Source organism: Myotis daubentonii, chromosome 4 (assembly GCF_963259705.1).
Source record: "Myotis daubentonii chromosome 4, mMyoDau2.1, whole genome shotgun sequence".
Taxonomy (NCBI): domain Eukaryota; kingdom Metazoa; phylum Chordata; class Mammalia; order Chiroptera; family Vespertilionidae; genus Myotis; species Myotis daubentonii.
The window spans coordinates 84,893,419-84,906,953 of record NC_081843.1 but is presented as its reverse complement, the minus strand read 5'-3'; the positions used below and the strand labels follow the sequence as shown (position 1 = coordinate 84,906,953).

At 42.2% G+C, this 13,535-nt stretch overlaps 1 protein-coding gene across 3 annotated transcripts in view; it reads left to right on the top strand.

Moving 5' to 3' along the window:
• The window catches only part of ZSWIM6 (zinc finger SWIM-type containing 6), a 212,686-nt gene that overhangs the window by 123,030 nt on the left and 76,121 nt on the right, over window positions 1-13,535 (top strand). For all 3 annotated transcript variants that reach the window (XM_059694565.1, XM_059694563.1, XM_059694562.1), the window contains exon 2: window positions 2,018-2,374. In XM_059694565.1, the coding sequence (XP_059550548.1) occupies window positions 2,018-2,374 (357 nt within the window). The remainder of the gene's footprint in view (window positions 1-2,017; window positions 2,375-13,535) is intronic.

Genomic DNA, 13,535 nt, shown 5'->3' with positions numbered 1-13,535 from the left:
CCTGCCAGTGGCTGGAGGGAAGCCCAGGTCCCCAGTGCCAGAAGGAAGCTGGTGCCAGCAGCTGGGGGAAGGAAGGCCTACTCTTGCATGAATTTTGTGCATTGGGCCTCTTAGTATATAATAAAGCAAGACTGTCCTTATTCATTTTTGAAATATTCATGGGTATTTACTTTGTAGTTACTTTTTCCTCATGGGAAAATACATTAAAATTTTTAAAAAATATGATTGGATTTACTTTGTATCTTTAATTATGGTTTTTCAAAAAACTTCTTGACTAAAAGAGATAAAGGAGACTGGAATATTCATTCTGAAACTCTGTGGAAGAAAACCAAATGGATAACCTCTGAAAGAAAACTCAAGGTTATCTATCATATTACAATTCTCAAAATTTCTTATTGTGAAGCAATAATAGTAACTTCTTTTTAGAAAATACTTTTTCAGTTGATTAATTTGGTAAGAATTATTATGGCACTTTTCTCTTTCCACTAAGTGTTGCTGAATATGACTGATAAGGTCAAATTACATTACTCTGAAAGATTTCTTATAGTTGAATAGGGTTTCTTCCAACTCTCTGGCATAATTACCCTTCCTTGAAGAAGGGAGTAAGCGGGGTTCAGATGCCCCACATTGAACTCTAAGTGTCATCTGGCCACCATTCTCATGTCACATCTCTGCAGCTCCCCAGAGTTCCCACATGGTGAAGAACCTTTGTGAATAAAGGGGAATCTAAAGAAATGGTGGCGGGCTCGGTGGATTTTATTCAAGTAGTATAGGTAGTGGAAGGCTGAGAGCGAGCAAGGGCTTTATTTTGTAACTTCAAGTTTCTTCCAGGCACTTGATTCCTTAGGTAATGTGACCTGGAGTTCCTAAAGGGGTCCCATACCCTTAAGGTTTATCCCTGGCCTCTGAATGTGGCTTTCAGGGACGGAAGATGGAACTAATTGGCTGTACAAAATAAAATTTAGGATAACCTTCCAAACACAGTAAGGGAAGAGGCATGAGGAGGAATTGTCCCCTGGCCAAACAGGCCAGGACTGACAGGTGACAGTGGTAATGGAAAGCAGTTTTTAGTTGACTGTAAGCTGTAGCTATGGCTCTCCAAGGGGGAATTGTTGCCTGTGTGGGGTAAATGTCTCATCTCTGGACCATTATTAGCAGTGTCCACGTGGCTGTCGGTCTGGGAGATTGTGGAGGATTCCTGTGTGGTTCTAAGTTTAAGATACAAGGCCTCTAAGGCCCCTTGCCACTTGGTGATTTTGTTATGCCTGTGTGTGTGTGTGTGTGTGTGTGTGTGTGTGTGTGTGTGTGTACACGTGCGCGCGTGAGTATTTAACAACTTCTGTACCAGCTTTAACTCTATAATGTGAAAGAAAATAGTTGTTATTAGCTACTTAGGTATGGTATGCATGAGATTTGTTGGGCTTTGCAGTTCCATCAGCAGACACTCATATTGCTATATTGGGGGATATGTATGCATGCTATAGAGAGGATTATTAATTAAAACTTTTTTTCTGGTCACTGTGAAAGGGAACCTCCTCAGAGTTACAGAATTGGTTGAAGGAGACTAGTGACTGCCTAGAATAAAGATGGAGGGAAAGGAGGAGTTTGTTGAGAAGAAAGCTGAGCTGGCCTACTCTACTTTAAAAAGTTAAAAAGGAAGAACACCACTGATCTAGGGAATTTTTATCCAGTATTCCACAAATTTGGAGTAGAGTACTGATGGCTTATTAGTTCTGTAATCTATTTTCTAAAGGAATTATAGTGATATATGCAATAAGTGCTTTCATATGGCTCTAAAATATTTCAGATGTCTGTTAAATACCATTTATTTTTTACCTTTAAGATGTGGGAGTAGGTGTAGGGTGGGGTTTGAGTGGCCTGAATGTATTTACTTGAAAATAAAAACTGTCATGTTTGTTTCTTGCTGCCATGAAGTACTACACATTTCAAAGAATTAGAATATTTCATAGCATTTGAATACAGAAGCTAAAGTCTCTCCTCCCTTTCTTTCATTTAGGTTTCCACTTGAGTGGCACAGTAACAGAACCTGCAATACAATCGGAGCCAGAAACTGTTTGCAACGTGGCCATCAGCTTTGATCGTTGCAAGATTACCTCAGTGACCTGCAGCTGTGGAAACAAGGACATATTTTATTGTGCCCATGTTGTGGCACTGTCTTTATACCGCATTCGCAAGCCAGATCAGGTCAAATTACATCTTCCCATTTCAGAAACTCTCTTTCAAATGAATAGAGACCAACTACAAAAGTTTGTACAGTATTTGATCACAGTGCACCACACAGAAGTTTTGCCAACTGCTCAGAAATTAGCAGATGAAATTCTATCCCAGAATTCAGAAATTAACCAAGTTCATGGTGAGTATAGATATTCATTCTGTAGATTTCTTCTGGACTCTTTTTTGTTTATAAGTTCAACTCTTCATAAAAATGAATTAAATGTGAGTTAGATCATCAGCATTGCTCTTATTAGATAGCGGAGAGAATTATAAGTGTGTGTGTGTGTGTGTGTGTGTGCATAAAATATAAATTGCAGATTAACAAAGCAAACCAACACCCAGGCCAACAAATAGGCTACTCTCAGCACTGTCCATTAGAAATATAAGAGCCACATGTGTAATTTGAACTATTCTAGTAGCCTCATTTAAAACTAAACAAGTAAAATTAATTTTAATATGGGTTTTATTTATCTCAGTATATCCAAAATATTGATTCAACATCTTCATATTAATATCACAATATTCATAAGTATCAATTCAACATAAATATTGATATATTTTACCCTTTTTTCATATTAAGTCTTTGAAATCTGGTGTCTGTTTTACACTTCCAGCACATCTTAAATCACACTATAGTCACATTGCAAGTTCTCAGTAGCCACATGTGGCTAGTGACTACCTTATTGGACAACACAACTCTAGAGTGTTCTAGGTACAAGAACAGCACTGTTGTCCATTCCACTGTTAATAGACCTTGTTGTTTTGAATAGAGCTGCTCCAAGCATACTTTTACAAGTCTCTGAGTGCCATAAGATATTTTTAACATGGTTTTTAAGTCAGGAAAACCGGCATAGCCATGTTTCTGTTAGTACTCCCCATATCAGGCTCAGCTTTATTAAAGTAGCTGTCTTAAGGTGTGTAGAGCATTTTACTTGGTAGAGTCTACCAATCTATACTAATAAAAGGGTAATATGCTAATTAGACTAGGAGACCTTCTGGGAGATCTTCCAGACTTCCTTCTGGGCAAAGCCACGGTGGCGGGGCCGAGGCAGAGGCAGTTAGGGGTGATCAGGCCGGCAGGGGAGGGCAGTTGGGGGCGAGCAGGCCAGCGAGGGGACAATTGGGGGTGATCAGTCCAGCAGGGGTGGGCAGTTAGGGGTGATCAGGACAGAAGCGGGAGCAGTTGGGGTTGATCAGGCCGGCAGACAGAGGGGCTAGGGGCGATCAGGCAGGCAGGCAGGTGAGTGGTTAGGAGCCAGCGGTCCCAGATTGCAAGAAGGATGTCCGACTGCCAGTTTCAGACATCCCCCGAGGGGTCCCAGATTGGAAAGGGTGCAGGCCAGGCTGAGGGACACCCACCCCTGTGCATGAATTTCGTGCACTGGGACACTAGTCCTATATAATAAAGATCTAATATGCTAATTAGACCGGCCGGTGGAACGACCTTCCTGAACGACCAGTGAGTGGGGGTGGCGGGGCTATGAGGCAGCTGGGGCAGCTGGTAGGGCCAAGCCCCTTGCATGAATTTTGTGCATCGGGCCTCTAGTGTTGAATAATAGCATTGTAAACAACTCTGCCACAGAAGTACCTTGGACCCACCCAGACCACATGTACTCAACGACTTTTGCAAGTCAGCTTCTGTTGTCATAGCGTATGTCTCAATCTTGAAAATTCAGGCCAGCTAACAAATCATTTCAGAGATTTCTCACGAGCCCTATTGTGGCTTCCTACGAAATTGTTCATGGAGGCAGAAGAATCTATAATAATAAAAGTGTAATATGCTAATTAGACTGGACATCCTTCCAGATGACCTTCTAGGAGAAGCCAGGGCTGCGAGGGAAGCCCGGGTCCCAGGTGCCTGCTGGTGGCCAGAGGGAAGCCCAGGTCCTGGGTGCCTGCCAGCGGGTGGAGGGAAGCCTGGGTCCCGGGTGCCTGATTGAAGCTGGTGCTGGCAGCCGGGGAAAGGAAGGCCTACTCTTGCACAAATTTTGTGCATCAGGCCTCTAGAAGGATCTAATATTTCTTCAAACCTCTATGCATTCTCTTTTTTTCTTTTATATATATATAAATTTATTTATTTATTTTTTACAGAGAGGAAGGGACAGGGATAGAGAGTTAGAAACATTGATGAGAAATAAACATCAATCAACCGCCTCCTGCATGCCCCCGACTGGCGATGTGCCTGCAACCAAGGTACATGCCTTGACCGGAATTGAATCTGGGACCCTTCAGTCCACAGGCCGACACTCTATCCACTGAGCCAAACCAGTTAGGGCTCTTCTTAATTCATTAGGGTCACTTTGTTCTCTGAGTTTTAGTTTAACCAGAAGTCCACACCAACAGTCAGCTGTTCATTCTGTATTTGTCTTCCTTGTTTGGATAGCAAAAGTTTCATTTCTTAAAGCTTTTAAAATTCATTTCTATGTTGAAGTTGTGGGACTAATGAAACAGTGTAAACTAAAGTTGGGTGCAGAATGTGTTCACATGGCATATTTCTTTCAGAGTTTCTAAAATTGGAAGAAAAATATATCTAAGGAAATATCAAATGCAGAATGCAGGTTAGCTTTAGACTCAATGTGATTTTCAAGTAACTTTTTTGTATGAGAGCAGTGAACTGGAGCAGTTTCTCTCACAAGCTTTCTCTTCATTAATTTATCATCAGATTTCTCCCAGCCTGGAAATGGGCCAATTACATGAGCTGCCTTCCTACTGCTTTCCATTCTAGTGACAAGTGGTAAAAAAGAAAGAGAGGTAGGAAGCAGGCCATGACCTTAAGTGATGAAATGGGAAATCTGCTCCCTGGAGGGTCTTATTGTAACTGTTAAATTAATGACTTAGTAGGGATGGGATTAAAAGTGTTTTTTTCAGTTATTTGACTACATGGTCCCATTGCCTCCAAACATCGTACATAAAGCATTCTTTAACCAGTTTTTAAAAGCAGCACATTTTTGTATGGTTTTGTGGGTGTATTTTTTCTTTAAGAAAGATGGCTGGAATGTGAATATTGGGAAGAATATCTTAAAGACAATAAGGTTTAGCTTATCCAAATTTATTTTAGAAAAAGTCCTAATTTGTAAGTAAATGTAGTTTGGTATTAGATTTTTTGTTTTCCTAGTGAACTTATCCTAATGCTTCTCAAAATTCTATTAGTTGCTTTTCATTATTTTGAATATTTAAAAAATTTATATATTTTTTTATTGAAAGGGTGAGGGAGAGAGCAAATAGAAACATCAATGATGAGAGAATCATTGATCAGCTGCCTCCTGCACGGCCCCTGCTGGGGATTGAACCTGCAACCCCTGCATGTGTTCTGACGGGGAATTGACTGTGACCTTCTGGTTCATAGGTTGACACTCAACCACTGAGCCACACCAGTCAGGCTGAATATTTTATTTTTAAAAGAATTTTATCCTGAGGAATTAAAAACTTCTTCAAGTCTATTTCATGTACTTTGTTCCTCACAATTTCCTTATAAACTAGACATTGGGAATTTGTACCTGCAGTAGTTTCTAGGTGAAAAAATGGGTTAGTGACCCATCTCAAAGTCACAGGTAGAAAAGGCAGTTGGAATGTAGATTTAGTCACCATAATAGTTCAGTTCTTATTAGTAGGCTTTTTTTACATTTCATCGTTTCTATAAAATTTTCCATGTTAACTTTGATTATATTATAAAATTAACCACTGTATGCTAAATAGTGGCTGTAAGATAGTAAATGTTAATGGCTGTCCAGAGAAATTGCCAGTTACAGTTTCGTGTTTTTTTAAATATATATTTTTCCATCACCATTTATCACCCCTGTGTCCTCCTCCTCCCCTCCCACCCTCACAGTCACCACACTTTTGTCTGTGTCCATGAGTTCTTTATCTTTTTTCTTTTTTGCTGAATCCCTCCATCCACCCAACCTCACCCCTCCCTGACCCCCAAGCTACCAGCCTGCTCTCTATCTATGAATCTGTTTCTATTTTGCTTGTTAGTTCAGTTTGTTCATTAGATTCCACATATGAGTGAAATCATATGGTGCTTGTCTTTTTCTCTGACTGGTTTATTTCACTTAGCATAATGCTCTCCAGGTCCATCCATGCTGTCCCAAAGGGCAATTTTTTTTTTTTTTTTTTTTTTTTTTACAGCCGAGTAGAGTAGTTAGTATTTTATTGTGTAAATGTACCATAGCTATTTTATCTACTCATCTAGTGATGGAGGACACATTGGCTGCTTTCAAATCTTGGACAGTTTTGCATTTTTTTAAATATATTTTTTACTGATTTTAGAGAAGAAGGGAGAGGGGAGAGAAGAGAGAGAAATAGAAACATCAATGATGAGAGAGGATCATTGATCAGCTGCTTCTTTTACACCCCACACTGGGGATCAAGCCCGCAACGTGGGCATGAGCCCTCGACCAGAATTGAACCCAGGACCCTTTAGTCCATAGGCCAACACTCTATCCATTGAGCCAAGCCAGCTAGGACCAGTTTTGCATTTTTTTTTAAAAGCAAAATTATTTACTCTTGGTTTTATATTCTAATTAAACTTTCCAGCTTCCATACTCTTAGAAAAGAGGCTGGTGTCTTTGCTAAGTACTTATTTAGGAATTTGCTGATTTCTAAGTGCTTACTCACTTTTTTAGTCACTTCAACTCAGCCTTTTCTGGCATTGACGGTGAGACAAAAAAGGGTATGATCAACTGGTGGTTGATATAATTAACAAATATATATTCTATAGGAGAGAATAAAGACTAATTTTTCCTCATATGTAAAATGCTCATTATCTTCTCTAACAATTTTGTAAGAATTTTAATGATGGAACATATGCATATATAATAACAAATAATCCTATCTAATAAAAGAGAAACATGGTAATTAGCATATGTCCGCTACCCTTCCCATTGGCTAATCAGGGCAATATGCAAATTAACTGCCAGCCAAGATGGCGGCCGGCAGCCAGGCAGCTTGAAGCAAACATGAGGCTTGCTTGCTTCAGTGACGGAGGAAACCAACATTCCCCGCCTGCCTTGCCTGCCTCTGAGCTTGCAGTTTGAAACATTGTTACAAATATAGAAGCTAAACAAAACCCCAGAAACCTGCTTTCAGCCCGCCGGGATCTCAGAGCTGGAGTTGATACAGTGTTTCGATTATAGAACCCAAACGAACCAGATACCTGCTTTCAGCAGCAGAGGCCTCAGAGCTGGAGCCAGAGCTAAAGCTGGCCCAGAATAAAAAAAAAAAAGAAAAAAAGGAGCGGTTGGGAGCTTCAGTCACCCGCCAGCCTGAAAACAGCCCTCAGCCCCTCACCCAGACTGTCCAGGCACCCCAGTGGGGACCCCCACCCTGATCCAGGACACCCTTCAGGGCAAACCAGCCGGCCCCCACCCATGCACCAGGCCTCTATCCTATATAGTAAAAGGGTAATATGCCAGCACCGGGATCAGCAGAGCCGAGAGGCCTCCTGGCACCGGGATCAGCGTGACGGGGTAGCGCCCAAACACCCTGATCACCTGCGGCTCTGTGTGTGACAGGGGGCGGGGCCACAACCTCCCTATCCACCCTGCTCTGTTTGTGACAGGGTGCGGCGCCCCAACCCCCTGATCAGCCCTGCTTTGTGCCTGATACGGGGGAGCTCCCCAACCCCCTGATTGCCCTGCGGCTCTGTGTGTGACAGGGTGCGGCGTCCCAACCCCCTGATCAGCCCTGCTCTGTGTGTGACAGTGGCGGCACCCCAACCCCCCCCTCCCCCCACGGGCCCTGCTCTGTGTGTGATGGGGTAGAGCCATAACCTCCCCATCGGCCCTGCCCTGAGTGTGACAGTGGCGGCGCCCCAACCCCCTGATTGGCCCTGCTCTGTGGGTGATAGAGGGTGGTGCCCCAACCCCCTGATCCACCCTGCTCTGTGTATGACGGGGCGGTGCCCCAACTCCCCTATCGGCCCTACTCTGTGAGTGACGGGGGAGCTCCTCAACCCCCTGATCGGCCCTGCTCTGTGGGTGATAGAGGGTGGCGCCCCAACCCCCTGATGGGCCCTGCTCTGTGCGTGACGGGGGAGCTCCCCAACCCCCTGATTGACCCTGCTCTGTGCGTGACAGGGTACGGAGCCCCAACCCCCCTGATGGGCCCGGCTCTGTGTGTGACAGGGGGCAGCGCCCCAACCCCTTGATTGGCCCTGCTATGTGCGTGACAGGGGGTGGCGCCGCAACCTCCCCACCGACCTTGCCTTGAGTGTGACAGGGGGTGGTGCCCCAACCCCCCAATCGGCCCTACCCTGAGTGTGACTGAGGGTGGCATCGCAACCTCCCGATCTGCCCTGCTCTGTGCATGACAGGGAGTGGCGCCCCAACTCCCCAATCGGCCCTGCTCTGAGCCCGACCAGGGGCTGCACCTAGGGTTTGGGCCTGCCCTCTGCTACCCGGGAGCAGGCCTAAGCCAGCAGGTCGTTATCTCCCGAGGGGTCCCAGACTGCGAGAGGGCACAGGCCGGGCTGAGGGACCTCCCCTTCCCCCGAGTGCACAAATTTTTGTGCACTGGGCCTCTAGTCTATAATAATAAAAGGGTAATATGCTAATTAGACCAGACATTCTTCCAGGCGCCATTCCAGATGTCCAGGGCTAGAGGGAAGCAGCCCAGGTCCCTGGTGTCTGCCAGTGGCCAGAGGGAAGCAGCGTGGGTCCCGGGTGCTGGAGGGAAGCCAGTGCCGGCAGCCAGAGGAAGGAAGGCCTACTCTTGCATGAATTTTCGTGCATCAGGCCTCTAGTAATACTAATAATATAACCTAATATAACCAAGTTTACCTCCTGTTGGGATTTCTGTAAGAAGCTTCTCATAGTTAAGAAGAGAGAAGAAACCAATTGGGGGATGGATGATTATTAGAAGTCAGCTTGCTTTTCTCCAACTTTCTGGTGCATATTTCCTCTTTTACTTTTTCTCTTGTGCTCGTCTTTTAGCGACCTTTTTATGGGCTAGTCCAGGGGTGGGCAAACTTTTTGACTCGAGGGCCACAATGGGTTCTTAAACTGGACTGGAGGGTCGGAACAAAAGCATGGATGGAGTGTTTGTGTGAACTAATATAAATTCAAAGTAAACATCATTACATAAAAGGGTACGGTCTTTTTTTTTTTTTTTTAGTTTTATTCATTTCAAACAGGCTGGATCCGGCCCGCGGGCCGTAGTTTGCCCACGGCTGGGCTAGTCTGTACTGGGCAGAGGACAACAAAAAGTGACAGACTGAGGGGAGGCTGTGACATTGGAACAGTGGGGAAGGGGGTTTATTTTCAGGGCCTAACGAATCCTAAAAGTAGGCTAGACTCACCCCTTACTAACTGCCATATGCCCAAATATACCATCTCAGTCAGCCAGATGTAGAAGGGATGTATTCACATGTCCATGAGGGTTGGCACATCTCTTTCACTTCTGATTTTGTGACTTTTTGTAGTGGTATTTCTGCAGAAATCCAGGAGGCACCTGTGATCCATACTGCAAAGGTGTACCTCTTGTATTTCTACCCAGATGTGTTTGTATAATTTTCTTAGATCAGATATTCAATTTGTTTGAGAGTGGTTCTTACTTATTAAACTAACACCATCAATTCCATTCATGCTGACTGTCTCACTAAACTTAGCCTCTGAATGCCTCTGTCTCTCCATGTCTTATATATCAATCTATTCAGGCTCCCCCAGATATTACCAAACAAACACAAACTTATTCAGTCCCATGTTCATGTGTAACTTATGTGTACTTGATTGTAAGCTCCATCAGGGTCAAAATTATGACCTGTGTATCATGGTAGCCTTCCTAAGGACAATATTTAAGAAGTAATAGAGCCATGCCTGGGTAGCTCAGTTGCTTAGAGTGTCATCCTGATATGCCAAGGTTGTGGGTTCAATCACTGGGCAGGGCACATACAAGAATCAACCAATGAATGCATAAGTGGTACAACAAATCAATACTTCTCCCTCTCCCTCTTTCTCTCTTCACTCCTCTTTAAAAATCAATCAATAAATTTTTAAAAAAGTAATAGGCACAAGCAATTTGTTAAGCAAAAAGTAGCACTTATTTTTTTCATTTCATTTTGTTCTTAGTATAAATTTGGAGATTTTTTCTTATAGACATACATGTTCCAAATCTAACATTGAGAGATAGTTGGAGTTGTTTGGAGGCTTCATGTCACATCTTTCTCCCTTTTGTTTTCCTGTGGATGATCATATTCATTATAATTGGACTTGCTATTGCTATTGGCAAACAGTTTTTGCAAGTATCCTAGGGAGTTAATTTAGTTATTACAAGCATATACTTTATATTGTAGAACATTCTGACATTTGACAGTTGGTGAAACAAAGGTCTGATCAACTGGTGGTCAGTATAATTAGCAAATACATTCTGAAGGAGAAAATAAAGTTGCTTTAAATATATTATCTCAAAGTGCAGTAATGTGAAATTTAAAATTTTTAAAAGTAAGACTATCTTGGAAAAATGTATGGTAGTATAGAAGTATGTGAACATGAAAAGACAAGTCCTCATTGGCTCCCCACTCCCAGTAGCTTCCTCCTTAGTCTCCAGTAACACCCTACTCCCCCAGGGCAACCACTGTTGACAGTGTGGTTTATATTCCTTGAGGCAATTTTCTTTGTGCGCACACATATGTATTATAAAAACAGTTTAGAAAACATTTTTCTGCAGTTTGCTTTTTCTCTCAATATTTGTGAATATCTTTTTATGTTAGTATAAATAGGTCTATTACTGTTTTAAATTTTGTGTAATATTTTATAGAATGGATATATTTACCCATTAACCTACTGAATGATTTTTGAAGTTGTTTGCCTTTTTTTCTGACCATATACAGTGCTGCTGAGACCATCCTTTGTGTGTGTGTGTAAGTAATTTTGAATAATAATAGTAGTAAAAATTTCTTAGCAGTAGAAATGCCAGAGCAAGTGGTATATGCATTTTGAGTTTTAGCCTAATTGCCCAACTAGGGGCCCAGTGCACTAATTCGTGCACCTTGAAAAGGAACTGTGGGCCGCGAGGCTGTGGTGGGCACAGGGGCGGGTCTCAGCTCTTCCTCCGCGCCCCCACTCAGTCCCTCCCACCACAGCTCCTGGTCACCTGTCTGTCGGCAGCCCCACTCCTGCCACCGCTCCCACGTGCTGATGGTGCTGGCCCCGCTCACATCCTCTGATGGCACGGAGCAATTGGGGCTGGCACCGTCAGCGGGTGCGAGCACCGTGCGGGACCGTGGTGTGCAGGAGCAAAGAATTTACAGTAACCACCAGAGGCTTGACCCGATGACAGCGACTGGCGCCCCACCTTGGTCTGGTGCCCCTGCTCACCTCCACCACCCTGCCACGGCCGATGCCCACCATGTTCTGCGCTCTGCTGCCTGCTGCAGACGCCCACCATTTTGCGCATGTCCCCTGGTGGTCAGCACATGTCATAGCAACCAATTGTTCAGTTCGGTTTTCCCACCGTTTGGCCTATTTGCATATTAGTGTTTTATATATATAGATTTTGCTCTAAAAATTAATAAAATATATAATTTTATATAATATATAAAATTAATTAAATATATAGATTTTACTCTTAAGTTTTAACTAAAACTTGATGATTTCATAGTATGATTTAAATGTGGGTTTTCTTAAATTGATGGAATATACAGTCATGTACAGGTGAAACTTTTTCCTTCACATGAAAAAAATATATTATTTACCAAAAGAGGAATAATCTTAGAACTTAACTCTTAATTTGGAGGAGTTACATCTCTTACTCAAGAGGAATTTGCTAGGGTAATACAAAGATAGCCCAATACTCTTCCTCCTTTTCTTTTCACCTCCAAATTTTGTCTTTCCTTACATCCTGTAGTCATCCTTGACATTGCCCTAACTTTCATAATTTATAAAGGATTGCTACCAGCTGCAATTAGCTTCCTCAACATCCCTCTCTCCTTTAACTAACCCTAAGTATATCTCCATGTTGCCTGGATGAGCTTATACATGGGTTTCTTGTACCTCCCACTATAGGACTATTCAGAGTGTTTAGGAACGTTAGAAGTTAGACAGCCTAAGTTAAAATAGTGGGGATAAGTAACTAATTCTCTTCAGGTCTCAATTTTCTTATTTGTAAAATATGGACAATAAAGAGTGCCTATTTCATAAGGTCAGGAAGGTTAAAGGAGTAAATACGAGTAGCTCTTACCACCATTATTGTGATGTGGTAATTGGCATGAGTCTTCATAGGCAGTGATAGATAACTGAGGAAGATATTTGTAAACCAGTTTTTAAAACCATCTTTTAAAATAATCTGAACAACCCATTCTTGAAGATTGAAAACATTGTAGATATCTTTTAATAAATTTGAAGAGTTGGATTATGTAAAATTGAGACTTTCTGAGAACATTTCTTTTAAATATTTATATTTGTGTATCAAGTAATTGTTAATACATTTATTAGCTAATTAATGGAACATGATTTACCTGTTATGCACTCTGTTTATACTCTGCATTTTTAAATGAGCATTGGAGAATGTACAAATACTTCATTGCTCTTTGTCCCTATAAAAATACATGATTATTTCTGTACATGAATAAGTATATTATTGAACTTCTGAAGTAAATTAGATGATAATAAAAGATGAATAATACAATTAGATGAGAGGAAAATAATAGAGGAGGAGCTATAAACCCTGACAGGCCTATTTTAGTTCCCTGAGATATATGCTGATTACAGTGCTACTTCTTTCCTTCCTTGGCATTTAGCTGAAGGGAAGGTGGCTTGTTTAGGGAGCAGAGCTGGCACATGCCAGGGCTCCCTAAGTCATTAGCTCCATGATAAAGAAATCAGGTTGTCCTCTAACAGCTTCTGGAGAGGATATCACACTGTATCATGGCAATAGAATTACATGGACTGACCACTGAGAATAGAAGGTGATGAAGGATCTGTCTGTTTCAGCTACCACAAAACTATAACTTGAAATTAGTCACTACTTTGAAATGAGGATTTAATTAAGAATAAAATTTAAATATTTTCTCAAGTGTTTTTATTTATTTGCTGATGTTGTCCTCTCTAAAGAAAGGCTTTTTTGAGTCTGAATCACTTGAAGTTTGCTCCTTCTTGGTGCCAATAGTTGATGTCAGGATTTTGCCTTCAACTTGTAAGAGGTGTACTGGGGCCTTTGTAAACCACAGACTTTTATATTCCCTAGTTTTAACAGTAGGCATTACAATGGTAAGAAAGGCATTCTTCTATAGGTCCCTCAAAAGATGCTTAATTCATCGCTTCTGCAGTGCAGACATCTGCTGCCTGTATTCTGCCTATATAGAC